This window comes from Maylandia zebra, linkage group LG3, assembly GCF_041146795.1.
Source record: "Maylandia zebra isolate NMK-2024a linkage group LG3, Mzebra_GT3a, whole genome shotgun sequence".
NCBI classification, from domain to species: domain Eukaryota; kingdom Metazoa; phylum Chordata; class Actinopteri; order Cichliformes; family Cichlidae; genus Maylandia; species Maylandia zebra.
Window position 1 is genome coordinate 26,207,779 of NC_135169.1, and position 25,182 is coordinate 26,232,960.

A 25,182-nucleotide genomic window follows, 5' to 3' on the forward strand; every position below is an offset into this window, starting at 1 on the left:
AGTAAAAAGTATAACATCACTACTTCACACTTTATTTTAACAGTGACTAAGGTAACTTATCCTTTGTGTGTCGTATATGTTTTAGGTATTATATGTTATAAATTATGTGTTGTATATTGGATTGAGCGTTTTAATGTAACCATATAAGTAATTTTCATTCACCGCAATCTTGTTGCATTTGAAATAGTTGCTTCAAAGACCAGGACCAAGTCTGCAGTCAGCTGTTGTCTTCGAAATGACTTTGGTCGACTGGAGGTTGAGAGAGGTGCATGCTCAATCTCTAAATAACTGGATTCAGTTGTTACATTTCAAGAAAAAAATAATATTAAGTACAGCATGAAAAAACACTCCATGAAAATGATAAAGGGCTAAGTCTGGATCATTTTTTTCTTACATCAACCTTAACAGACTCCAGGGGCACTCCTACACGTCTTGACACTCGGTAGGGAGGTTTGAAGTTTTTTTGGCAGCTTCAAAGCAAAACACACTGGCCACAAGAACATTCAAGAACGGTTTATCAGGTTAAACTTCACAATGTTTTAATTTTATTACTGTTTGTGCGGTTCTATGTTCCTTTGCTTTTGTTTAGTCTTCACCCTTGTGCTATGACTCTGCAGTTTGCTTGTAATACTTTGACATCCTTATCTCATGTTTTTGTCCGCCCTCACAAAGTAATAAGGCTCATTAAATCTGACCTCTTGCCACTGTTGACCTTTAGGGGTCAGAAGTGTCAAGTGGTTTAGCTGCTGTTACTTGGGCCTCACAAATGGGAGTCCCGGTGGTCATTTTCCACACGTGTTTTCACACGGCTGTTCGCACACTGGCCTCTTCACAGCTATTAGGAGGCATCTGGACAGCGTGATGGAATCTTCTTGCAGGATTAAGTCAATTTATTGGTTATCATAGCATTTAATACCTACCTTTTGAACTTTAGGTGCTGATAATTTGAGTACAGATTAACCTATAATAGAGCGAATAATGTAGCCAGATGCTTCCTTTTTTGCTCTTGCTCTTAAAACAAGACTTATGTTTAGTGGAAGGTCAGTAAAAATATTTGGTTAAAGGAGTAGTGATGGTAACTGATAATGCCTACAAGTTCTGCATCTCTGAGAAGTATCCAAGCATTTTGTTGTCGACTCCTTATTACAAGCCCCAACTCGAATGTTGTGGTTCAGTTGCTACTTGCCCAGCACTGCCTGGTACATCATCCATGTCATATAAAAGTTGTGTTCCCAGACAGCAAAACTGTATTCTTAGGAATGTTTAAACGTCAAATATGTTTCTGGTGAGTATAAATTTCCAGGTGGATGAGTCATGCCTTATACCTGGAAATAAGGGAGAAGCTTCTACATCAGGTTAAGGAAGTACGGTTAGAGAAGTAACCTTTAGTCAAGTAAATGGAAGAAAGTATAATTCAGTAGCATTTCAGCAGCGTTTATTTACTTTCAATATGAACCAGAGAGCTCTTCAGTAATAAAATGATTATAAAGTAAATGCTAAGTGCTTCATTAAAAATAGAAGTCTAGTTTGAGGGGTTTTTGTCCATAAAATACACTTCACAAGTAAACAGTCTCAACAAAAATAACAACAGGTTTAACCCCTCTGTTCTTTGACCTACGTCTTTGGACACTTGATTGGCTGAGTGGCATCAGGGATGATAGGTTACAATGCATTTTGATCTATGTACCTCCAGTGACTACTGCAAAAGACAAAGAAGAAAGCTGTGCACATTAAAATAACTGTAAATAATAGAAAAAAACCTGTGCAGAGTGAAAAAAATTCCATTAAAATCTAATCGGTCTAGATCCGTGTTGAACAGCATGTCCCTCCAGCTGTTGGTGAGCTAGGTTCTATGTAACTAGCACATGGCTAGTAAGTCCTCCGTTTATGAACTTGGATTTTGACACCTTGAGTTTAGTGTTGTTGGCCAAATTAGTATGACACTGGAGGGCAAGTTTTTTGTTTGTTTTTCTTATTTTAAATTAAATGCTGGGAATTTCTTGTTTGTTACTTATTTAACTTCACGGGGTGACATTAGCTTTTTTTTGACACTGCTATGTTAGCAATTTTGAGGCAGAAATTAGCATAGTTGGCTGGGAGTGGTAAGTGGTAAGATATCAGTAAATCCTTTGAAACCGGTCGGAGTTGGCACGCTCCGTTTTGCATAACTATTTTTAAATCCCTGTAGAACTGGAACCACGTAAGCTAGCGCAATGATTTTTTTTGCATATGAAACCGGAGGAGTTGTACTTACATCTTATGCCATCAGTTTGCCCTAGGTCATGGTTTCCTTCCACATATAGCTTTGCAAAAATTGCATAAAAAGCACTTGCAGCAACAAAAACATAATATTCCAGAAACACGCTTTGCCGATCCAATCAGCTGTTCAAAACACTTCCTACATTGGAATAGACGTCAGCGCGAACTATCGCATGTCCGCCATTACCTGCCCGAAACCAGAAGTGACGTCATTTCCCCTGAAAATGTAGATTTTTACCTTCGGGGCCTTAAAAGCCTGTAGTGGTATTTTTAAAAGTCATGTTTAACTGTATGCTTTTCTGTATCGTTTCTGGGATGCTTAGAACTCATATTGCACTGCTGGAAATGGTTTATTTTAATGCATATGCTGTTTTTTTGCAAATTTGCATTATAATATTTATTTTGTTGAACGGTGCACGGTGGCACGGTGGTTAGCACTGTTGCCACATAGCAAGAAGGTCCTGAGTTCAATTCCACCATCAGGCCGGGGTCTTTCTGTGTGGAGTTTGCATGGTCTCCCCGTGTTTGCGTGGGTTCCCTCCGGGTACTCCGGCTTCCTCCCACCGTCCAAGCACATGCAGCTTGTGGGGACAGGTTAACTGGATAATCCAAATTGCCACTAGGTGTGAATGTGAGTGCGAATGGTTGTCTGTCCCTGTGTGTTAGCCCTGCGACAGACTGGCGACCTGTCCAGGGTGTACCCCGCCTCTCGCCCTATGACAGCTGGGATAGGCTCCAGCGCCCCCCGCGACCCTGAAAAGGATAAGCGAATGGATGGATGGATATTTATTTTCGTTTTTCCTGCAGTATATAAAAATTGGTGTATCTCAAAAATAAAACTATGAAGACACTCAAAATAAATTTCCTGTTGTTGGAAACTATTTTGTGCAACTTTTATGTATTTACAGTTTTGAGGGATAAGCCTCTTAAATTTCTCTAACTAGAAATATATGGAAAAAAATCAAAAACGATTTTCAATTTTTTTGTACTTAATTGCACTTTTTTGCAATTTATGTAGTTACTATGGAATTAAAATTTGGGCTATAACGGTTGTATTAATGTATAGCAACTTGAAATGCTCCCAAAAATGGCACTACAGCATGTAAAAGTATAAAGATTGTGGCTCAAGAGTTGGCAGTTCGTCTTGTGATCGGAAGGTTGCCGGTTCGAGCCCCAGCTCGGACAGTCTCGGTCGTTGTGTCCTTGGGCAAGACACTTCACCTACTGGTGCTGGCCAGAGGGGCCGATGGCGCGATATGGCAGCCTCGCTTCTGTCAGTCTGCCCCAGGGCAGCTGTGGCTGCAACTGTAGCTTGCCTCCACCAGTGTGTGAATGTGAGAGTGAAGGAATAGTGGCATTGTAAAGTGCTTTGAGGGTTTCAAAAAGCGCTTTATAAATGCAATCCATTATTATTATTATTATAAGCTCTGGCGGACTTGGTTCTATGGTAGGTCTTAAAGGGTCAAATCAAATCACTTTTATTGTCACATCACATGTGCAGGTACATTGGTACAGCACAGCACACAGGGTTAACGCTAGTAATTGTGGTTCACGAGCTGTATTCATAAATTGAATATACCGTAGCTGGAACTGTATTAAAATGCTCTAGAAAGTACAAACCCGGTTAAGAAGTCAAGCTCAGTGAGTTAATATTAGCTGTCGTGAACCCTAACAGACAGCTAGCACCTTAGGGACCAGTTAGCGACCACATGGCAGCCACAAGTAACAAGAGGAAGTTTGACTATTCCCTGAATGGTTGTGAGTGGCATCTGGAGTTTTTTTGTAGACAATTAATATGGTTAGTACGTGGCTGTGAAAAGATATCCACTGAATGTCTACAACTTGTACACAGACTAATATTACCGGAGCCTGTCAGGAATTCTCTCTTTTCAGTCTTTCGACTAAGAAACTTTATTTTATTAGTAGAACACTCTTCTTGAACACATGGTTTGTTGTGTTTGGAAACACAGTGAAATCTCTGTAAGAACTCCCTCTAACCAACGTCATGGTAACGCCTGCAACATTGGTTCAGCTTTGTTGCTATTTTTCAACCATGACTAGAAGTTGAGAAATTAGTGCCAGCCACTGGTTATTCAACATCAAAATGTTTGGTGCCTCCTGTGCTGTTGGCCAACAGGCTGCTGGTAGAAACTGAGCTACTGCTGGGTACAGTGAGAGAGAAGGAATGGCAGGAGGGTGGAGGTGACAGAGAGGTCTTTAGATGCAGGGACTATGGCTGGTAGAGGGACAGAGCGGGTGCAATAATAATGGAGAGAAGATGGAGCTGCCAGACAAGAGGGAAAAAGGAAGACCACTATCCTTGAAACATGGTAACTATTATTCCCTGGATTTGGCTTTACTGGGTCAGAACTGGTTCTCGGGCAGCTTTTAATATCCGCTCACACTTGAGTAGATATACTATGCTGTAGTATCCTTCCTCTGGTCGACTACTCCTTTTCTATTTTTCTTCTGAGCTCCACTGTCCTGTCTGTCCTTTTTATAGAGCTTTTATCCTGTCGTTTTAATCCTCCTCCTACTCAGTCCCTCCCTCCCTCCATTTACTTACTTCCCTCCTTCAGGCGCTTCTTCTCTTTCTACCTCGGCCCTCCTTTCTACCTCCTTTCCTCAAGTCATCCTCTAAAACCTCGCCTCTTTTTACCCACTTCCATCAGCTTACCACCTCCTTATTTTTTTCCCTTCTTCTCTTTATGTAACTATTTCTTCTTATCTGCCTCCTTTCCTGTCTCCTGAATTAACACTCTCTCGCCTTTTTCTACGACCGGTCACTTGTATCTCATACGCCGTTTTTCATCACTTCTGTTTTTCTTTCTTATATCTCAGTTTAACTTGTCTGACTTCTAATTTCCCGCATATATCTTGTCCTCTTTCCTGTGTCCCTATCTCATTTTCATCTCCTTTTTAGACCCTTCACACTTTCCCTTTTGTCCTCTGCATTTTGTTTCCTTCATTCTTCTTCTAACCTTATACTGCTTTTCTACTTATTCTCTCCTGTGGTCTCCTTAGCCTCTTCCCCATTTACCCCTCCCGCACCTTCCTCCCGCCCTTATCTTTGCTCATTTTCTAACTACTTGTTTCCTATTATGCCCCATCTTTCTTTCCATTTCCTCTCCTTACTTATTCCGTGACACTTCTTCATCTTCCCTACCTCTTTCCATCACCTCTTCCTCACCCATATTGCTCCTTTTTTGTTTCCTCCTCTGTCTTGTGTTTATGTTTTCAGTTCCTGAAAGTCAAGTCAGCATGCGCCACTCCTCCTGCTGCTCTCGTAATCACACTCATTCTCAGCCCTCCCCATTCCCCAGTGCCCTCCTCTCTCTCACACTCTGTGTATATCCCATTCGGCCACTTTCCGCATTAACTCCTAGTCGTCAGTTTCATTCAGCTCAGAGCTGATATGCGGCTGTTTCTCTGATCAAAGTCTGTATACAAGGAGGCTCAGAAATCTGGAGGACCACCTGTTGCATTTTGATTGAAAGACGCCCCAATACAGGTACAGACTTTGTGTTTGTTTGAGGGTTGAAGCAAGTGTACTTTGCCATCTGCTGCTTTACCTGTCTGTTGTGATTTTCAGTGCTTCTGTTACCTGTCAGAGACCTGAGTGATGATGCACGTCTTTTCTTAATGACTTTCTCTAAATTTATCATTTTATTCGCATCATTTTGAGACCATGGCAGTGTGCTTATGTAAAGACAAAATCTCAAGTATTAGGATGTTTCGTTACACCTAAAACGTCTCCTGTGCTTCCCCGGAAAAGTCTGATATTATGCCTAAAATAAAACTCTCATGTTTCCTAAACAGTTCGTAGAAACAGCAAATGTGGTGGGAGCTCCATTAGCTATAATTAGGTGGGAACATTATTTTGTAAACACCATTAATTCAGTCATTTGAAAATTGTAAATAAGCTTATTTAATTAATCACCTCAAATTAGGTCACGCTTTGGGGGAAAGGAAAACCGTGAAATAACCTGGCACTCCTGAGAAACACAAGGAAAAATACAACCTTTTTTTTTTTTTCTTTAAATGTAGTCAGTTAAAATGTGACTTTAAAAAAAATATTCATACTGCAAATAACACCATATATGTCCATGCATAATGCATAAGCAAAGTTTCAGCATCATCCTATGAATCCACTTCTATTTGTATTCATCTGCTGGCTAAGCTTTGAGTTTCAGACAGCAAGGAGTCTGTGTGAGCCCCTTAAAATCCCCGAGTTTTTCTGTGCTTTTATAACTCGAGTTGTGGGGACATAAAAGTGATAACAAGCTCAGTCTGTGGGGACCTGTCTTTATTGTTGGGGACATAAAGCATGCAAAATGTAACATTTTAGAGTGAAGAACAGAGTGTAATGTCTTCTGTAGGGATAAAAACATATTATCCGTGGTTGTATACTTGCATTACTCATACAGTGGGGACATACAGATTTATGTGACCACTTAGTGAGGACTCGACTACTTTTGGTAATGAAAAGCGCATCCTTATAATCTACAACATTTCACATTACGTGACAGGATGAAGACTAGAGTGTAATCGCTTCTAAATTGTGTGTGTGTGTGTGTACTTGTTTTTCTCATATTGTGGGGACAAATGTATTTACACAGCTGCTTACTGGGGACTTGACTTACCTTTGCAGATGAAAAGCACATTTATGATGTAAAAAATTAGACATTTCAGGATGAAGACTAGAGTGTAGTTTAGTCTTTTGTGTGTCTGTGTGTGTGTGTGTGGCAACATGCCAGTTCAGTCAGGACTGACACAATACCACTGCTGTGACGACGCAGGATCCGTCTTTGTGGCTCGGCCGTCAGTCTTTAGCACTGCCAAGGGGCCTATTAGCTCTGCCTGTCTGTTTATGCGTGTGTCTGTGTATGTTTGCACATGTGTGTGTGTCTCTTCCTGTCAGTGAGCAAGCAAGTATCTTTGCATACTAATGTATGTTAAGCTCACTCTGTGAGGTAGTTTTTGACAACATCCTAATTAGACCAGCCACCGTTCCTTATTTATTCTAAGAAAAACAAGACGTGGAGCTGCATAATGTGAACATAATGTTCCTTCATTAGAAAGGATCAAGGAACCACAGAAGGTACTGCACGTATTAGTTGCATGTGTGTGTGTGTTTAACATATTGAAAGGAAGGGAGGAAATAAAAAAGTCATTTGTGTTATCACGAACTGTTTCATTCTTTCAAACGAGATAGTGTTTTTGAACAAGCTGGAAATCTGCTTTACCATGTCACTTTGTCTAGGATTTTGGTATTTTAATTAATAAATACAGTACATTATTTTGTGGAGCAGCTTTATCCACTTGTCCCTTGTGGCACTTACTTCATAAACCTCCATATAACAGTATTAGGACGGAAAGGGTCAGTTTATATATTAGACCTATTTATAACTTAAGCTTTACAGAGAGCCTACGGGATTCTTATTGTCCCTCACCAGTGAAGCGGCAAAGCCATTATTGCAGCACGAACAGATAAAATGCTGTGTTTAGTACAGAACTGGGCATCCAAAGAACATGTTCTGTACACTCTTTTCTTGTGGATGTTTTAAATTTGAAGAAGGAAGCTGTATTAGATTCTACATTTTCAAACAGCCGTGAAGGAGAGTGAAATTAGTAATATAGCTTTTGCTATTATAGAGAACTTTGTGTGTTCAACCAGCCACACGCAATTCGCATACATCCATACCTGTCAGTTTGTAATGGTATTTGATATGTATATGCAGTGGATTGAATGGCTGTTATTAGTTGTTAGTGCCATACATATCTCCACAGGACGCTGAATGGATGTATAGCATGTGTTGTTTCCCAGTTAAATACAGTCAAACTCAACTGTGACCAATGAGTTTCATCCTCATCTTTTTGACTTAACATTTTCTTTATGATATGCTCTAAAGTTTTGCTTTTTGATGCTGTGGTTTATCAAATGTACTCGGTTGGGGGATTGCAAAACGCACCCTTGGGTTTAAATTTACCCTTTCGAAATGTAAGGAACTTCATAGTTTTTATAATGTTGCAAGATTACATTTGCCAGGACATTTAACAACAGAGATCTTACGTGCATGTCTTTGCATGACCACCAGATGTCTCCTACATAAATCTCTCCGGTGTTAATACACCTTCTCAAAACTGGGTCCAGCTCAGTTTCCTTTCTACTCCCTCCTAGACCTGTCCGGGAGGTTCGTCAGTTTCCATGGTCATTTAAAACTTGTATATCCATAAAGGCACAGTATGAACTAAATGGTGTCAGGCTTGCTCAGGGCCCCTCCACAAGATATATCCCTGATTTAGAGAAAAATACTGTAATAGCATTATACTAAGAGGTTCCCAGGGTGCACTTACACCAAGCTTGGTTGCCTTGTACTGTGCCTGAGAATACCTGTAGCCCCTCTACAGTTCACCTTTTTTCATACTGAGCTTAAGTATGTGGTATCAGCTACAGCTTTAGGTTTTCTCAGACAGGTTTAATTTGTAAGATGAAGACCCCACAATAATACAACTGAACCAGGTCTGAGAAATGTACCCAGTAATACCATAGATCAATCACACAGGACAACAGGGGGAGGTCAAGCACACTCAATTAAGTTAAATTTTTACTTATATAATGCCAAATCACAAGAGCAGTCGCCTCAAGGCGCTTTATATTGTAAGGTAGACCCTACAATAGTACATACAGAGAAAAACCCAACAATCGTATGACCCCCTATGAGCAAGCACTTTGGCGACAGTGGGAAGGAAAAACTCCCTTTTAACAGGAAGAAACCTCCGACAGAACCAGGCTCAGGGAGGGGCGGCCATCTGCTGCGACCGGTTGGGGTGAGAGCACTCATGCACAGTATGGATCATCTGGTTTAAGTACACCCTTGTTTAGAATCTATAGTTGAAGAAGAACGAGAAAAATCTTTTTTTCATATGTACCAAATGTTTTTACCTGATTGCTCATGCGTCTTTGCTTTTGTGTCGCTTAATCAAAATTATGAATTGTCTGATAAAATACATATTTTCTCAACCTTGGCAGTATAAGCATCAGGATATTATGCAAAATACACAAAAAGAAAAACTGTGTTACACAGGGTCATCATTAAAGAGAGCATATACATAAAGACTGGGGCACTTTACATGAATAGAATAGGATCTTGTGTCAATTATTTCCTTTTATGTACTCTGTAAGGAAAAATATTAATGTTGCTCCACAAGGGGGTCTTTAAGGAATCATTGACCACCCTGAACATTTTCTCCTTTGTAACTTTTCCTTGGACCTGAACAGTTTCAAAAACCCTGCTGTATGTCAGCCAAAGAGTTTTTTGGGATTCAGGGATAAATCTTGCTTTTTCCGGCTGATAATTCGACCCTGCAGGGGTTTAAAATTGTGGGAAATTGCAGTATATTATTCGTGGCTTTATTAATACACATTGCATTACAGTTACATACACTCTAGTTTTCAAGTATTCCCAGATGTTTGGTTGAACAGGAAATCAATAGTTGTCTCAGCAAATAAATAAGCAATGTTATTATGTTAATGGAAACAATTAAAATGTTCTTGTAATTCAGGAAAAATGAACCACCTCCTCACCTCCTGGTAATGAATGAGAACGAGAGGCAGTATTTATCTTTGCCTCATTTGCACAGTTTGGCCAAGAAGGTAGGAGGTGGGTGGGGGGCAGAACAAAATGCTGAGGTTAATGATGTGCACGGCGAGAAGCACCCAAGGGAGAGATGACTATACACAAAACAGCAGCGTGGGGGGGGAGTGAAAAGCATCCGAGAGCTCTCACACCATGTTTCTTACTGTGTTGTGTCATCAGACGGGGGCACAGCATCAGAACAAGGTTATATGACCTGCTTTTAAATGCAAACTCAAAAACGGGCCCAGTTTTAGCAGGTGCTGCTTTGAACAACACGTCCTTCATTGCAGTGATCAGTGTCCTGTTTGATCTGCTGATTTGCTTCTTTCAAGCTCCGCAAGGTCTCATCTCTTATGTGTTTATCTGTCATCACGTTTCCAAGTTCTGTGAGAAGTCAGAGTTTATTTTGGTAAACATCTGGGAAAAAAATGAAAAAGCTTTTCTTTTACTGTCTAAAATCAGTAATGAGAGGTTTAGGTCATTGTATTCCACTTTCTGCTACCTTCCTGTGTGGTTTGTCTTTCATGTGGCTGCACTGCCTCATTTCCTAGTTCCTGGTATTGAAAACTCATGATTGTACAAAAAGAGAAAACCTACAGAGTGAAGGAGGGTCTTATTTTAATAATCAACTAAGTCAACAATACTCTTTTTAAATCTTTTTTCTCCTTGTTTTCATGGTGAAATGGATTGGAAAGATTGGAAAGTAGTTACTACGATCAAATACTTTGTGTAAAATAGTCTTGAGTTTAGAATACAGTGATTTCTAGTTAGTTTTACATCAGCGAAATTTTTGTATCACAAGAGGAAAAAGAGCACAGAGCCAGACATGACACATTTCCCACACATTATTAATGAAAATAAAATTGTATCTGTAGCCGAGTGACTCAACATTTACCAAACCATTCCTGACAATCTTTACCATAAATGATGGACTTTTGAAACATTCATTGCCGATTTGATGTAATCAGAACATCGTGAATAGCAGCGCTCACTTACTGATTGTAGAAACGCTGGATTGTGGTTGGTGAACATAATTGTTTTAAACTTGGTTGAAGCAGAGTGAGATTGTTTAACACTGGGGAAGCAGACACTGGGATCACAGCTGGTAATAACAGGGTAGATGCCAAAATGTAGCCTCCGAAGATTACAAAACATTAACTTGCAAAAGTTTGCATATTTTGGTAATGTTAGCCACAATGATCACCCAGATATTGGCAGCATTAAGGGCTTGAATTTAAGGCAGCTCGTCTTGGTTTTCAACTTTCACCTGGACCCACGTGAGCTGAATAACTCACATGATGTCTCTGATGTCTCACAAATGATTCATAGCTTTCCCCTGTGACTCTTAATGACTCACAGGATGACAGAGTGGGTCAGACGTTTCCAAGGCGAGATTGCCAATAGGGGTTAATATCAGGCACTCTGCATGAACTTCTAGAGTTTTTGGTAGTAGTGTCCAGTCGAGAAGAAAAAGACTGGCATGGTATTCCAAACCACTGACCTTAACAGCTATGGGAAGTGCTACCGTAGTAAAAAAAAAAAACCAAACAAACCAAAAAAACAAAAAGGAGAAACTCTAATGGTTGCTTCTGCAACCATTAGAGTTTCTTCCCAGTGAACGAATCTCAGTACTTACAGTTTACATCACGGGCATGAATGTCATGGTAATTTGGGGTTTTTAATGACTTCTTTGAACTGTTCTTTTTCCAGGGTGGAAAGAGTATACATCTTTCTGACTTTAGAAAAACAAGAATTGGTGTGCAAAAGTATTTGGGTGTATTTTATCTTTTTTATCATCTTCTTATGAGATTTGTTTTCTTTCTATGGACAATAGGTCATAGGAGATTGATTTAAAATACATACCGGCTCAAATAAATACACACACTCACTTAAATCTTTTAATAAGTGGTGCTGAAGGACCTACAATGTCTTTTAACTTGTCAAGGCCAAGGCCTATAACCTTCTCATTAGTGATCATGATTGCTACAACAGGTAACTTCTCTTTACTACCATAAAAAGAATTTGTTTGACACTCATAGGATTGACCAATACTCGGGACGATGGAAAGGTCCAAGGCCACCAAAAAGCCCAAAATACCAAAGATTTGGCCAAAGGTGCAATACTGAGGTGCAACTTGCTAAGAGACATTTAATCAATTATTAGTCGGGATGTGAATGTATTTGGGCCTGCATGCATACATTTGAACCTGTGTAGAGAAAATCCAAAATAAATTCAAACTTGTTCACCAATTCTTGTTTATTTTATTGATTGATTGATTTAAATCATCAAAGATGTATGCTGCACAGTCATTCCACCCTGAGAAAAGAACAGCTTGTGTTTAAACTTCTGAGCACAACTGAAATTGTTCATGAAAGCAGAGATTGAGATATGCTGACCCATCCTGAATGTGTGGTGAGACCGTTCAAACATCCACCAAGAGAGAAAATACACATAAGGTATAGGTTTAAAAACTGCTCATGAGATATGACATTTAACTTAAATGTCATGTCTAAAGTTTGGCATTTCATACAGCAGACCATATTCCCTGTGGTATTGTTTTCCACTGAACCCTGCTGCTTTGAGTCAGTCCATGTTACCAGTTTTAGAAAATGTGGATGAGGCCTCAGCGCTCTTTTGTGGGAAACTTTCATCATTCATCATTTCACTTTCACCACAGCCTATTTGTCTGGTTGTGTTTAGCATTAAGAGCAAAGTAATTTTGTCCAATCACGCTGTGCAGTCTGCATTTAGTCATGAGAAAATCATGCACACGTGGATCTGTTTCCACACTCCCGTAGTGCACAGCGAGACCTTCAGAGAATAAAAATGAAAAGATAGCATGACTGAACAAAGCGAGAAGACACAAGAAATAACACAACTGTGAGAAGTGTGAAGTCATACTTACTAAATATTTTTATGTATAAAAGGTTGTCATAAATGTTTATATCAACCTATCATACGAGCCTTGAACTTGACCTCCGGGTACAAAGAACCACTTTATGGCACTTTAATTGTAATCTGCTATCTATATCTGATAGCGGTTAACATTTGACCACCACAAGCAGCTGTTTTTTGGACACATGTACAAATGTCTGTTGTGATTTAACCACAATTCTCATGTTAGCTGTTGTTTATAACTGTTTGTAAAACCTTACTAGACCAACTGGCATGCATCAGCAGCATGCTAGTGTTTTATGGGAACAATTAACTGGAAAATAAAAAGTGGGTTGGGTCTACTAGCCATTTCATTTGGGGCTAGCTCATGAGCACCATATGCTACACCCTGAACTGCAGCCAGTTTCTTTAGACTGCTGTGGAGTTATTAGTACAAAACAAATTTCACAGCAGTTGGTGATGTAATCACAACCTTTAATCTTTTGATTTGTGTTGCTGAACAAAACTATTCTTATCTACAAAACAATCCAAATTTGGAGGTCAGGGAGGAGGAGGGTGTGGATGACGACTAGGTCATCTCAACTTTGATGCTATGTTCCGGCTTTTCACGAAGTTTCATGAAGTTCAGCTTTAGTTTGGGAGTTGACCGACAGTTTGTCAATTTTTTTTTAGAATAATCAGCAGAGAAACATATTGTCACTAAATATGATCCTATTAGTTAATAGTTTTTCAGTATAAAGTTCTTCTCTTCTACATTTTTTGTCATATTTTACTTTTTCCTTGCTAATTGTATCTGACACCTGTGGAGAATATTATTTCATCCAAAGTACTTTAAATGTTTATTGAATACAATGCATAGTCAAAGTCTAAAGTGGGGTCTTTAGATCTTTTTGGCTTAGGACCTTCTTCTCATGTTTCGGATCTCCTTTAGTTTTTAACAAAGAGACGTTTCCCTACAAACTTCCCATGCGGTTTCATTTAACCACACGCCACAAGAATTTGAGGCACAAAGATGTAAAGTTATCCCATCTGGACGTAATTTTTACAAACTAAAAGATTACAGAAGTTGGCACAATCCTCCAACAAGAGTGGGGAACCTAACCCCAATGTGGTGAACCAGAACAACCATTGGCATCGTGGCAAACAGAGGTGGTTTGAAGTCACCTCAGATCATAGAAGTAAATCAACGAGTTGCTAAAGACAGTTTGGACGTATTGGTTACTTGATTTGCACAGTTCCTATACGCTTGGGCTCTCTGAAAAGTCGCACAGCATGCATATATTAGAAACACATGCTTGTCTGACAGGGTGAACGGGTTGTGGAGCACAGACTTAAAATCTGGAATGAGATTGTATGCTTCTTATTAACCTGCGGCCGCTTCATCCCTCCATTAAACACTCCCCCCATTACCCCTCCGCGCTTCCTCTCAATATTCACCTGATATTGTTTTTCCTGTTTTCTTAGCATCTCTTAAAATCTCTTGATTCTACCATTCTTCTTCTACTCTTCATCTCCATCCTTATTTATTAGCTCTGTGATTTAGCTCCTTGCCCTCCTACTTGCTGCTCGGTGAGAATCTAGTAGAAGGTAAACCGTGTTGAGGTTAAAATTGAATGTTCTCCACATTTCCAAAGAGAAACTGGGATCAGCCCTAACACTTACAATGCCTTCAAAAGACTTTAAGCTAATTCTTAGCTTATTCGATCTGTGACTGTGTCTCAACCACTGAAATGTTTACCACAGCAAAGAAGTACTTCTTAACACTTTGGGCCTTCAAGTAAACTAAGGAGCATGAGAATATATAGTGTGTGTACAGTGATACGTTACAATGTATACCATCTATGACTTTGTGTTTAAACTGTGCAGTTCAATCTTACCACCTTACAGAGATAGTAGCATTTTAATATTTTGGGCTTCAAACTGTTGCCACAATGGACAAAAAAGCCTTACTTACATTAAATAATACAATAATAACCCTAACCCTTAAGTTTAGGGAAAAAAATCACAAAAATGTGAAAACTGCGAAACTTGCTTTGGGATGGATTTAGAAGTTTCCCTCCAAGTTACTTGAAAATGTAAAATTCCCACCTTGAAATAGTTCGAAATTGCTAGGGCATTGATAGTGTGGTGAGTTTTTGAATATTGTTTCAGAAGATAAATATTTAAATGAGGAATGGTGAAAACTCATTTTTAAAAGCAGATTTAATTTCCCTGTTGTCCATTCAAGATCAGGTCCTGTTTGTACACTGTTGTATAATCTTAATATTTTCCAGCTTTAGCCAGTGCTCGCTATGAAGATGTTTGGCAGCCTGCTAGAGAATTAAGGGGGTATCTAGGCTCTAAGCAAAGATAGATTTAAAGAAATCGGAATACCTTTTGATTAATAACATTTTATCAATATGAGATACAGTAAAGCAGGCTAATCTGGAGTTGCAGTTGGTAATGGTTACTTCTTATAGTACTTCCATTTATTGATGCACCAATATTATTATCATGTTGCCTTCAAGCAGAAAAAAGCTGAAAATGTTTGTAGATTAAACCTCACTAAGTAAAACAGTAGAAATCCTTGATACAGTGTTTTTAATTTCCTGTTTTGTTTTTTCTTTTTTGTATGAGTTAGAAAGGGTTATTCTTCGAAATTACTAAAGTTGAGTTATTTTTTTTAATCAAGCAGTTTTATACCAAGATTGGCCCCAATAAACCTTATAAACAGGCTCATCTAGAGCCACAGAAGACTTAGTATAAAATATGCAATGTAATTTAGGTTTGTTGTTATGACAAATGCAGGCTTCCTGTGTTAAACTTGTGGATTTCCCCCTTTTTTAAAAGGTCAGGTTGTGTCTGCAGAGATTTAATGAGCTTTCACTGTGCAAAGATCTCAAGGTCAACAGACAAAAAGGGCATCACAATAGGTTTTTGTAATAAAAGGCTAAGAATAAAAATAAATACAGGCTTAAGACTAGTGAAAACAAATGAACGCGCTGACTTTTTTGACAAGAAACATGGTCTCTTTCTTTATCTTGTTACACAGTGATAAAAGCAAAGCTCACAGCTGAATTCTCTGTTTTTGCTTTTGAAGATTTTTTTTGCCTTTAAGTAGTTGATGGTTGGTTGGCAATGGTCAGAGATTGCATGTCAGTGGAGATTTTTGTTTTGTTTTTTTAGTTTGAAGACCATCTGGTACCTGTTGATTAATGGCTTGTGTTTCTATAGGTATTTTTGTGTCCTCTGTATCCTTTAACCATCTCTTTTCTCTGCAGGGGGATCACACGTGGGCCACCATGTTGGGACAGAGCGTGCGGTTACAGCCAGTTCCCATCCAGAGCCTATCGGAGCTGGAGCGAGCCAGGTTACAGGAAGTCGCTTTGTACCACCTGGAGGAGAGGGACCTGGACTTCAAGATCAGCATCCCTAAAGGTAAGGGGGAAGGACAGAGATGGTGTTTCTAAAGGATCTGATGGTGGTTGAGTGTAAACTGATTTCTTAACTCGATTCCTCAATATTTTCCAAAGTACTTCCATTTTTTATTAGCACTCATATACTACCTTTATTGATTTGGAGGCTCGAATATTCAAGATTTAAAAAAAAAAAAATGTTAGTTTAAGGCATACATATTTGATCTTTACCCGAAAGAATTTGGACTGATGGAATCTGGGACTAAACAAAAATGGGCGTCATGGGAGTTGAACCTTTGTCTGCCATATCATCCTGAGTACTGGCCTATTCATTTATGCCCTCTGTAATGGGAATTTGTTTTTAGTCTGTATCTTCTGACTTGTTTGAACTACCCTACTAACTCCTGAGGCACTAAACAGAGGACATCCTGGGCTTTATATTAATATGTCATGTGTTTGGGTGGCTTCTTTTAGCTCCAAAGAGGCAGGAAATCATAAATAAAGTTAAATAGGAATATTCTTTTGTCCTTGGTTCTCAGGAGGATATAAAAGTCTTGAGGATTATCCTTCTTAGTCACATCTACCTCCTTATTACCTTGGTTTCATAGTATTAGGTTTTACTGGTTTTGAGGCATCAAAGGATTTGGTTTGATTTTTTTAATAAAAAAAAGCAGCATTATTTGAGTTAAAAGACACCCTTCGTTACATTGACCATCATGGAAGGATAACCTGTAATTTCTGGGTTTCCAGGCTGCCAAGTCCTACATCGGCTTACGTTTTATTGGTTTACTGAAAATGGGCAACTTTAGAAAAGCTAAACTATAAATAGTAAATAAGTTACTTAAGTAATTGTGAAACATAACAAATAACCCCAATCTGAGAGAAAATCAGTTTCCTCTGACACATAATTGAGAATGCTGTTAAGTCACATGCGAAAGTAATTGTTTGGAAATGGGCCTAAACTTTGTGTAACTTGCATAGACATGTGATAGCCAGAGTTCAAGTGTTGCCAGAGTATGTTTTGTGTTTCTGTTGATTTCTGAAATAGCATTTAAGTTGCAAATCAGTTTTTAAATTTGGCACAATCCCCTGTAGGGAAGGCAAGGAGGTAAAGACACTTCACCCGTTGCCTACTGGTGGTGGTCAGAGGGCCTGGTGGCGCCAGTGTCCGGCAGCCTCGCCTCTGTCAGTGCGCCCCAGGGTGGCTGTGGCTACAATGTAGCTTGCCATCACCAGTGTGTGAATGTGTGTGTGAATGGGTGGATGACTGGATATGTAAAGCGCTTTGGGGTCCTTAGGGACTAGTAAAGCGCTATATAAATACAGGCCATTTACCAAAGGTTTAAAAACATGAAAAAATGCTATGTCCGACCATTAAATTCATAGGGACAGGGCATGATAGTTACTCCATTACAATAGCTTCCCAGAATAGTGAAACTGATGAAGGACAACTTTGTTTTTGTCACCATTGCTGCCAATTTAATGCAGTTAAATTTCATTAGTCAGTCTTAGTGGTGAAGCGGATTGGTCGTCATGAGGTTTGAGAATAAAAGTTCACGATGACCTGGTGAGTATGGCGCCAGTTTGGTTAGCCACACTCAGCCAAACTTAGACTGAACTGCCCTAAAGCAAAAACAACAACTCAGTCTGCCAGGGGAGCCATAACAGCTTGTCTGTGAATCTGAGGAATGAGCATAAAGCAGGAAGACATTAAGGATCATCTGGAGCGGAATCCAGGGTGTCAGATTGATAAGGAAGGGGAAAGGGAGGCAACGTGATTTCTGTTAATTGACTCTTTATCTCAAATAGCATTGGATAGGGTCATGATTTGTCTTTTTTCCCACCCTAGGGGTGATGATATGAGATAGCTGGGTAATATTCACTTCTTAAACCACCGACCAGTACTGCTGTTTCCAAGTCATAGTCTAGCTGGTATTGTTTTGTTTCTGATTTTAAACTTGTGCAGCTGTCCTGGTGTGAGTCATTATGGCAAAATGTGCTATGGGAGACACCTGTTGCAGCAGGAACTCCCACAATTGTGGACGAATTGTTGAATGTTAATACAATTGATTTATGCAGTAGTGTTGCATAAACACTGCTTTTACAGGGGTGTGGGTTTTCCAGATATGGCTATTTAGTTTTCGTGTAACAATGTAAAAATGGTGACTGATGAAGCATAGGTTCAAATGTCAGCACATTAACAGGGGTTGTAACCTGTGCGTTGTTGAGATGGTCATTGTCGTTCCACCAAGTATGTGGCTAGAGACTTGGCACACATGTAGTACACCTTATGGGTTACTTGTAATTTAATGAATTAGTTCTTCCAAACTATACATGACTATTTGATATTTGTGCATATATATTTCCATTTTCACTTTCTCACGATTTCGTTCCCCGCCCTCATTTATACCTCATCCTCTTCCTTGACTCAAACTTCCTCTCCTGAACTGACACATAAACACGCATAAATATTTTTATTTGTTCCTAATATTGTGGCAGTTACTTCTTTTCAGCAGATGTGACGGCTGAAAAGAAGCCAGCTAACCAACAATAAAAGCTGGTTATAAGCTAACATTAGCTAATGCTAGCTAACATTACCTAAAATTATGCCAGCTAACGTTAGGCTCGAGTAGCTTAAAAATCACACTTTACCTCTTATAAAAAGTTACATTCTCACATTGCATCAGTTTATTGAGTGAGTATCCGGATACAATAAGGTTTGATCTATTTCAAAGAAAGTTTCACCAGTGCTGGCTAAAAGCAGCTAACAGTAACAAAAACAACAGCTAACAGCAGCTCTTAGCAAGAGAAAAGTTAGCGACTCACGTCAGTATCGCTGTCATCAGACAGAACAAAAAAGACATGGACACAAATTGTTGACTAATGGAAACATTAGACTGACAGGCTATACTTACTTACAGAGGAAGGTACCCACTGTGTCAAGGGTTATGGACTTGAATTGGGAGGAGTAAGAAAACCAAATTACAGTGCAATCTGCTGTACACTGACATATACTGTTGATATTTTACAAACTGTATCTGAACTGAATTGTAAAGGTGGTGGTGAAGGAGACAAAGTGATATAGCAGTGTTTCATGTAGTTTAAATTAATTCTTGCCACACTGAGTTGCCCAAATTCAGGCTTTGGTGGTGCTTGGTTTTCTTAGTCTTACATCAGACCTACATGCAAATCTTGTGTACCCTTTTGAACTCTGAAGGACTCAAGCCATCTAATAAAGTGGGCTAGATTCACTAATAAACTGCAAATTCCTCACACACCTCACAGATTGCAGACCAGGAGGTTTCCTCTTGTGTTTATTGAGGCCTAGGGTCAGTGAGGTCAGGAGGATCACTGGGGCTGATGCTGAGGAAATATGGAAATATTCAACTGGTGTCTTTGTATGATCAGGATCTGTTGGTGGCTTTTCGCCTGTGAGACCAGCTGGTATGTAAGCCTCTTTTCTCAGACTCAGAAGCTCTCTTCCATACTACTGTTCTCTTGCAGGGTTATTAACCCTTCAACCTCCTCAACTTTGACTACGTCACTGATTGAGGCTGGGTATACTTAAGTTTTCAAATAAACAGTGGAGCTCAATTATATCAAGGGCTTTACAATTCCCCTTGAGTATAAAATTTACAATTGGGATACGACCACTTTACTTCTGCAACTTTTCACAATGCATGCATGCACCAAAATGGGCCTACAGGCCCTTGTGGAGATTTTTTGTAAACAAAATTCCTGTGTTAATGAAAAAAAAAGAAGTGTAATTTAATTCACCTTAATTTCATGCCTAAAATTATCCAAAGCACGAGTGGGGAATTCATTTTTCCAATGGCCCACATAAGAAGCTTGGACTGTTGTAGAGAGCCGCACTTATCTGAGCGGCTCTCCACAACAGTCCCAGTTTCTTACAACATAATAGGACTATTTAACTATTTACAATCCACACATGAATACATGGGGAAAAAAATTCTCCCATTTTCTGCGTCGTTTAAAGTCCCATGAGGTTTTTATAGGTTCCACTACATGAGACCTTCTGAATTAGCTGCTTTAACTTGAGCATATTTAAATAAAACACCTGCATTGCCATTTTTACCTGCAGGTTTTACACTGGCCTCATGTTCTAGCTGTGATTCAATCTTCACATAAACGATGGATGTGGCTGCCTGAAAATCGCCATAAACGTAAATTCTGTGGTTGCCAAAACAAACCCAGCTGCACAGAAATATAGACAAAATCATCTCTCTGCCTCCTCGCCCTTCATCTCAGTAAACTTTCTCAATGAGTTTACTGTCTCAGTTGTTATTTAGTCTTATTTAATAAAATATTTGTTCATTTAGTAAATTGTGGTCACTATTAGAATGAAATAGAGGAAAAACAGGATACGCAAACAGGTGCATCTAACGATAACCAAATGGCTAACTCTTGGTTGGTCAGATTCAAAAATGCCCAGCATGAGATTTTCTGTCAGGATCTCTTTATTCATCAGGAGACATCAAGTGGCAATCTTTTAAAGTCTATTGACTGCATTGGAGAACTGGTAACACCAGCTGCACTATCTTTTAATATTCACTTAACAAATAAATATGCTCAAATATATGATGTATGATTTCTTTTCTCTAAATGGATCGGATTGAATGTTTAAAGTTTGCAAGGTGTCAGTTCTCTTTTCTCATTAAATTTGCCGGTCTGTGCTGCAGCTCAACAGATTCAAAGTGTGCCTTCTAAGTTGTATTTTTTGTTTTGTTTTCCTCACTCATTGTTTGTAGCGGTGACAACATAAGGAGAGAGGAACCCAGCACTGGACAGAAACGTTCAAGACGTCTGTGGATGTTTAAACTTTCTGCATTTGACTGATCTACAAAGTTCAGGACCTTTTGTTGGAGGTCTTTAGATGTTTAAATCAGCTTTAAAAGTTTCGAACGTGTGGGTGTTTTGGTTGTTCACCGAAGTATCTGGGTATCTGTACATACAAGGCTTTGTTTGAAGGTCTAGTCGCTCGCTAGATGTCCACTCTCTGGATGTCTGACAAACATCTGAGGCATCCAAAACAAACTCAAAGTCTATTTCTTTCAGCAGCTCTTTCGGATTTTCACACATGTCCAAAATAAGTATGTGTGGTGGAATTTAGTGCGAAGACGCCCTGGAAACTTCTGGCTTCAGGCAACACATATTGTGATTACCCTTGTAAAAAGAGGACATTTTTAGCTATGTTTAGCACAAGATTAAGCATCTGTAAGTGAACTTCTATGTCAATGTTTTGCACTAATATAATGGAAATTTGTCCAGTAATCTTTTAATGATGTTGTGACATAAAACGCTACTTTTGCTCATCTAATGGTATCATTGTTGCTCTGTGGGATCTTGTTTAGTCTGTCCAATGCTCTGTTACAAATTTATTGGCTTCTCGCATTACTTAAAGTCTCACAAGAGAGGAACCTTCGTAACGCATATGTTACCCATGTTGTGAGTCACGTTTTATGCCCTTACAATGTAAATACACTTTAGAGTGAACACTTGTTTTGATATTAATGCTCCAAGAAAATCTACTTTTAGCAGACAATGTTTCTAATGTGTCACACATCCTGTGAGACTCCCCGTGCTCCGTGCTTTTGGGAAATCTTGTTCTTCTCTCTTGTTCATATGTGTGTTTGTACCATCAGGTCAGGGTTCAATTAAACAGTAACGTTAATGGGAAAGATGACTAATTCACTTTATACCATCTGTTTTCTTACTTGTTTTTGTCCCCCCCACCCCCCCGTGGTGATCACTACTATCATGGTAGATGTCCTTAGCATATGTGATTTTAATGCTCCAACATAAACTTCACAAATATCCCACGTGGACAAAATAAACTTGGCTGCTTTAAATGCCTTGTGTTCCTGAAAAAGAGCCGGCTTTGATTTAGTGATGTTGTAAACAGCAGACTCACTGACCCAAACAGTTTCTTCCAAGATACGTAAACCCAGTGAGAGCGAGACGGCGTGCAGCTTGTAAAACAGCTCACATTCATACTTTCCTTGTTTCTTTATGAAGTCAACTTTTTGGTTAATGAGCAGCAGCAGATGTGAAGAACTTAATTAACCGGAGAGGTTTGTGTAAGAAAAGCAGAACGTAAATCGATTATTTAACCTAACAGACTGTTTTATTTGTAGTAAATGACCATATAAGTGCATGTGTAAATGAACTAAAAGCTCACAGTGCATATATGCCTAAAGGTGATGTAATACAGTTATTAATACACTTAATCTGGAAAAAGAAAACCGGCTGCTGCCATCTATGAAAAACTGTGACGAGCTTAGAAAAGCTCATTTTATTTGCCTTAAAAATGACTCCTTCAGCTCTCACACATCTCAGTCACCAAGATTCTCTAATCTCCAAATTGGATCAGTAAAAGTTAAAATGGCTGTCATTTTTTGTGTCCTGTGAGACAGTTTCCTCGGCCCGTCTCACAGACAAAGTGCTCTCTGAGTAAGTGTGGGAATATTCCTCCTCGGTTTCTCCCCTGGGCTGTAATCTCTCCAGGCCACCCAGTCTATTACAGTCTCAGCATCACCTCCCGTTGCGCTCCCTCCCTCCAGTCCGTCTTTTGTTGCTTTTTTTCCCTCCCCATCTCCGTACGTGTTTTCATTCCTCGCGTTTCATCTCACTTTTCTCTCTATGTGCCCGCTCCCTTTATTCTCTGGGTGCTTCATCCTGCTGGAACTGAAGGACAAATCGCTCCCATAAACCTTCTCCAGTGTGCTTGTACAGTTTGTATATATTCCACTCTCCATTTATTTTCGTGTGTGGCCCCCGTATGCAGGTATTTGAATGTTGTATGCATCACAAGTGTGGTTTTTAGTTTTACTGGCAGGGTCCAAGGAATTCTTTGTGAAGTGTGTTGGTACTTGAGTGACAGATTTTTCTCTTATTTGGTGTGGTCTGGAGTTCATTCTCATGCCCTGTTTTATGAGTCGCTGCTCTGCAGGGACTGCAAACTAACTCTCTCTCCACTTCCTCTCATTTTCCTTCTTTTTCTTTTTTGTCCTTTTATTACTTCCCTGGATCATTTCAGTCTTAAAACTCTTGGCTTTTTACCTGTAGTTGGATTTGTGCTTACGATCCTTAAATATTTATTAAACCAGGTGAGCGTCTTTGAGATGATGATTTTCTAGTCAGGTATAGCAGCAAGATATAAAAAGTTATGCATTAAAAAGAGTAAAAACTTTCAATGCTTTGATAATCTGAAATATATGAGCACGGGCTGCTTCACTGGTTACTCATTGTTAGTACTGGGTTGGTCCGCATTGGACTTCAGAACTGTCTTAATTCAACAAAATGCTGGAAACATGGAAACATTGACATGACAGAATCCCACAGTTGCTGCAGATTTATGGGCTGCACATCCATGATGCGAATCTCCTGTTCCACCACATCCCAAAAGTGCTCTGTTCGCTTGAGATCAAGTGACCGTGGAGGCCATTTGAGTACAGTGAACTCATTGTTGTGTTCAAGAAAGCAGTCTGAGATGATTTGAGTTTTGTGACATGGTTTGTTATCCTGCTGGAAGCAGCCATCAGAAGATGGGACACTGTGGTCATAAAGGGATGGATGTGGTCAGCAATAATACTTAGGCTGGAGTTTAAATGATGCTCTGTTCCCTGATAAAACATCGCCTCACTAGCCTCAGTTCTCTTTTCTTAGTTGACAGGAGTTACACACTTTGTGGTCTCTGCTGCTGCAGCACATCCCTTTCAAAGTTTACCTTGTTTCATTTTCAGAGATGCTCTTCTGCATACCTTTGTATGCACAAGTAGTTATTTGAGTTACTGTTGCCTACCTTCTTATCACCTTGAAGCAGTCTGACCATTCTCCTTTGGCCTCATCAGCCACCACCCATGTCTAAATGCACAGAGCTGATTAGCTGATATTTGTGTAAAGGAGCAGTTGAATAGGTATACCTAATGAAGTGGCAGTATATAATGAGCATACAGGCAGTCAGTGTAATTAGAGAGACCTGTCACCATGGTGACCACGGTGACATGTAGCCATGGTCATGTGACATGGGTGTTTTTAACCACACTTTGGAGCATTGTTTGAAACATCTATCAACCCATCCCCAGTGTCAGTTACTTGCCTCTGTGTTTCCTGCTTATGTTTACGTTAGTTTTGTATTTGGTTCCTATGCCTGCAACACATGAAAAAAAGAATACCACAGAGTAAAACATTGCTTAAAGTATGGGCTGTTCGAGGCAATTGACTCATATTATTGCATATTATTGCAGCCATGTTCATTGTGCATGTATGATCTGATGATTTTTAAGGCTCTAAGAACATAATTAAGCAAACCTAACAATCGGCTAACGCAACCGCATCTGTCCTGCCAGTATTGTTTCAGTTCAAAGTCACAGTGGTATTACTCACAAATAAGAAGTTAAAAGAATTATTTTACCAGAAGTCTCGGAGTAGATGGGAAGGATTCAGTGGTCCCTTGGCCCCCTGCATCCGGTGCACTTGATCTCAGGGGCTGCAAATATCAGTCACAGCCAAAAATGGTGAAGAGACAAACAAACAACAACCAAAATGGGATAGTAAACTGGGGTTAGGAGATAAAATCCAAAACAGTAGCCATGCATCTGTTCATCAGTAATAAATAAAGGTGGCCTGTTTAACAATCAGCTCAGACAAACAGTGTGACGTTGAGGTTCTGAACTTCTTAATCAGCCAGTCATAGATTGTAAAATAGATCTGGCAGAGGTAGCAACATGCATGAAATGTTTCTGGTTGTTCATTAGGCCTGCAGGAGATTTTAGATACCTGTGATTGACATTGAATGCATCATTTTCCTTGATTTCCTCCGTCAAACATCTTCAGTCGGAGCGCAGGAAGGTAGCAGAGTCTTTTAAACATCAAAGCCTGGGCTGTTTATCCCCTCTTTGTTTTTGTCTTGTCTGTCACCTTATCTCCCTGTGAATGTGCATTATGTAATCATACACATGTACATGCACACA

The 25,182-nt window shown here is 39.5% G+C and overlaps 1 protein-coding gene across 1 annotated transcript in view; it reads left to right on the forward strand.

Moving 5' to 3' along the window:
• The window catches only part of arhgap36 (Rho GTPase activating protein 36), an 82,749-nt gene that overhangs the window by 24,641 nt on the left and 32,926 nt on the right, over positions 1–25,182 (forward strand). The window contains exon 2 of the mRNA XM_024801929.2: positions 16,055–16,211. Within this exon, the coding sequence (XP_024657697.2) occupies positions 16,055–16,211 (157 nt within the window). The remainder of the gene's footprint in view (positions 1–16,054; positions 16,212–25,182) is intronic.